At 45.7% G+C, this 3767-nt stretch overlaps 1 protein-coding gene across 1 annotated transcript in view; it reads right to left on the bottom strand.

Moving 5' to 3' along the window:
• Positions 1-1779: 1779 nt before the first annotated feature.
• T265_00036 (hypothetical protein) overlaps positions 1780-3767 on the bottom strand; it is a gene marked incomplete at both ends in the record, with an annotated part of 36148 nt that continues 34160 nt past the window's right edge. The window contains 2 exons of the mRNA XM_009163693.1: positions 1780-2047; positions 3496-3631. Coding sequence (XP_009161957.1) covers positions 1844-2047; positions 3496-3631 — 340 coding nt within the window. The remainder of the gene's footprint in view (positions 2048-3495; positions 3632-3767) is intronic.

The raw sequence follows: 3767 nt of genomic DNA, 5'->3' as shown, positions 1-3767 counted from the left end.
CAGTCACACTGTCTTGATCACACTAGCGGCTGGTTATATCAAGGGCCGCAACTTCAGGTTCGGTGTCTATAACTTTGACTATATATTTGCGGTGCCGCAAGGCATCCCGGGCATGGTGACAATGGTCTAGGCGGATTGCCAGGACAACGGAACAGCTCTACGTGAGGGAAGGGTGGGGGATTTTCGTGCTAGACTTAAATTCAAACTTGTTTGCCTGCAGACCTGACTCCTTAAGAAACGGTCATTTAATGTAGGTCCAGAAATTCCCACTGACTTCTAGAATATTCAAGCCCATCGGCCGACTCAACTATGAGACTGATTCACACCAAAAGAGACTAGAGCCTGCAAAATTCAGTTAGAGATCTATCAGCTAGCCGCCCACTCGTTCAGTGAAAAGGTAACCTCTCAATATTCAGCCGCAAGTCAGCAGATCGGGCTTTTCCCACCGAACTCAGGGCACCAGAGTCTGTCGTATCTTTTTTCGACAACGCTAGTTTTGGGATATACTGGAGCTTAATAAACGTAACGGAGAAGCAATCTCGAAGGAAACGATTTTAGCAAACCAAGCAACTCATGTTACAAGATACCATCAAAGTGGGCAAAAACACTCCCAGAACGCAACGAGAAACTTACCCGAGTGAGAACCCATCCCTGATATAAAGTGCTTCTTTATTATTATTGAAAATATTCACATTTTTTGGTTGCATAGGAAAGTTTCCACTTATCGTATAAAACCCTCCGGTGAAAACTGCAAGCTAACCAGAAGCGTCCTGTTGCTGGACTGACAGTTAATTGGTCAATGGATATCCATCAAAGGCACGGGAGCAGGTAGACATGTCAACTAAGACAGTTTTGCTATCTGTTGGTCGATACCACGTGCGAAATAGAGGTCTGCTGCTTGACAAGTGAAAAGCACGAGGCTCATTCGACCATCAGAATGGCGGGTGGACCGCCGCTCTACTTCAGGTGGGAATCGGGGAATGATTCAGTGCGTGGCTGCTGTAAAGTCGGAAGGTCTGTTTAGCGGCCAGGACACCGCTTGGTTGGGTTTACGGGTATAACTGTCGCTTCGGTTGGTAAGTGAATTCATTACCTAGTGCCTGGGATGCGTGAGTCTATAACATAGGTGTCCAGCTCACAAACTAATAGCAAAGTGCATGTGTGACATGCGTACAACCCTTTGGTTTTGCGGTTAGTCGATCGATTTCGTGAATACGTCAAGTTGTTTAGTGGCGGAATTCGGGCAGTTGTCTTCAGCAATCGTGCGCTGATGCTGTCTCCCCGTGTGGTGACGAAAGGTGTGAAAGTCAGTTGCCAAGCTCGGTGGACAAATCCGCTGTGATCTGATCAAGGGCTGGTTGATGCACCCGAGCTATTGACATTTCGACACATTGTTCGTCAACTTGATTCCAAACAGTCCAGGTCCAGCAAGCGCGAACTAATTATGTGATGGAGGATCACAGTTGTCCATTAGCTTTTACGATCAGTTCTAAGCACTAAAATCAGGAACGAACCCGTGCGTCCGTTTTACCGTGCGTTCAACTGACGTGTATCTCCCCTAGCACTGCAGAAAGCAGTCGCTCCCAATAGGATCGTACTTATTAACTAGTGTCAGGTGGTATATTCCCCTTCAGGATGAGATCTTGTGTTGGGCAATCCGAACACGGTGATGTTTCCTGAAGTCAACCATGCATATGCTTCAGTCGAAAACAATATGCAACTACGAGTGACATGTGTAGAAAGCGCAACTCGCTCACAACCAAACAGAGGTCTACAGTAGTTAGTGGTACTCACCAAGCAGAGCTGTCTAAGCAACCATATTCCAGAAAGAAGCGTATAAAATTCAAGGGCGTTTGAATTTATGCGATTTAACCAAATGTACACGAATACCCTTTGCTTCACCGGCATAAGGGGTATCCTCATGGCGTACTGGAGGGACACGAGACCGATACCGGACAGTTGCTTTCTTGTATTTGTGTCGAAGGTGCACTCGTGGGTTTCTTTCACGTTTGTGCCGATACTTGACCAAACCTCTGTTCTCCATTATCTAAAAAGGTGGACGAAAAATGAGCAGATGAATGTCCGTGCAGTTTATTAGCACTCGGTGTACACTAGAAAAAAATTGAAATAGAAAGCCCTTCGAAGTTGCGATGAGATTTCCTATTTTGACTTCAGTGTTTCCCTTTCCATGCAGATTCTGAAGCCTTGGTAAAAAAAGCAGCGTTGGCTGGAGGGGAAAACTGATGTCGACCAAAAAACTGGGATGACGATGCAATTACCGGATGCCGGCTGTTTCCAGTTCAGCGATGTGGTGAACCTCTTGTCAATCAGGTTTTTATGAAGTGCAACCGAAAGTTGAAGGCCGTCGGGTTCACCCGGCCTTTGCGCAACTTGTGTGTTAACGTTCTATATAATTGGTGAAAACAGACTGGCCACTTGATACAAACTGCTTGCATGTCAAGCGATCAGTGAAGATGAGCTCATGCGCAAATCAATCTGTAAGAACTATCCGATTTTTCGATGCGACATTTATGAACGCATGGAACGGCTAAATACAAGTTGTACTTGCGCACAGATGAACATATGCATGTTTCTTACGGACATGCAACCCGAAAACAGCTAGGTTAAAGAGATGTTAATGTTCACAAAAGACCATAGCCGTAAACTGACTTTTTAATGGAGGAACAAAGGGGGGATATAGTGACACGTTACTGAGGGAGAAACCCAATAGCCGATCGAATCGTGGTGGCAACATGCACAATTGGGGATAACAGAAAAGTTACTTCCGATAGTTACTTACATACAAGTATATTTTGATATTTCCTCTGACCCAATGAATGTAACGTAAACATGATACGTAATGTAACAGGAGTTTAGGGTGTAGGAATGGTGTCCTACCAGGTATAATACTTTCGAACCGACGAATGAGTTCTAGGGTCCTCTGATCTGGAGAAAATACACCTTACGATTCTCCGACATGGCTACTAGTAAAGGCATGAAGCAGGCGATGCCGTCGAATCGCTGAAGCCAAGAGAGTCAGCCAGGAGTGGATCCGAAACAAAGACCTCCGAATAAGGTAGCACTCGGCCGGAAGGTTATCACATCCAGTGGGATAAATGCTACCACATTCATAACGTCACGGTTTTTAAACTCCGTGACTGTACCCACTCATACACGGCATTGGACAGTAGTTTAGAAAAATATTCAGTGGCCGAAATATTGTGGCCGCATTAGATACCTCAAGCTCCTTTGGGCGAGAGAATAAAGTTATGCTGAGCCGGCGCTTGTGGTTAGATTGAGAAGTGTAGGTGATGCTGCTGTTGTATGGGAGTGCACGTCATTCCAAGTGATTAGATCGCCCTATGCATCACAAACATTTAGCTATCCACCGAGCCCGAGGTTTCCCCCTTCCACTGTGTACAAGGAAGTGGTTGGAGGGACCGCTTTCTTAGCAGTAAGACGTTAGGAAACGGGCATGTATGTCCAGAAACCCACATCTTTGGTGATCGGACGATTGGGATAGTGCAGAGTTCCATCGGTACCAAAGTCGTTCTCCATAGAGGGTTTCTTCTCTTCATCGGATTCATCCATCTGAGAAACTTCATCCGATTGCGACCCATACAGCAGTTCCCTACACGAAGGATGGATATAAATGGTAACAATCCGAGTTGGATGTATCGTCAGCAGAAAATATTCGATAGCTGCAACATAATCGTGAGTGTAACAGCATGCGTATTTTACGGAAAGACCACCAATCCCCTCTCCCT

This window comes from Opisthorchis viverrini (genome assembly GCF_000715545.1).
Source record: "Opisthorchis viverrini unplaced genomic scaffold opera_v5_1, whole genome shotgun sequence".
Lineage (NCBI taxonomy): Eukaryota > Metazoa > Platyhelminthes > Trematoda > Opisthorchiida > Opisthorchiidae > Opisthorchis > Opisthorchis viverrini.
This window is presented reverse-complemented; position numbering and strand designations above follow the sequence as displayed.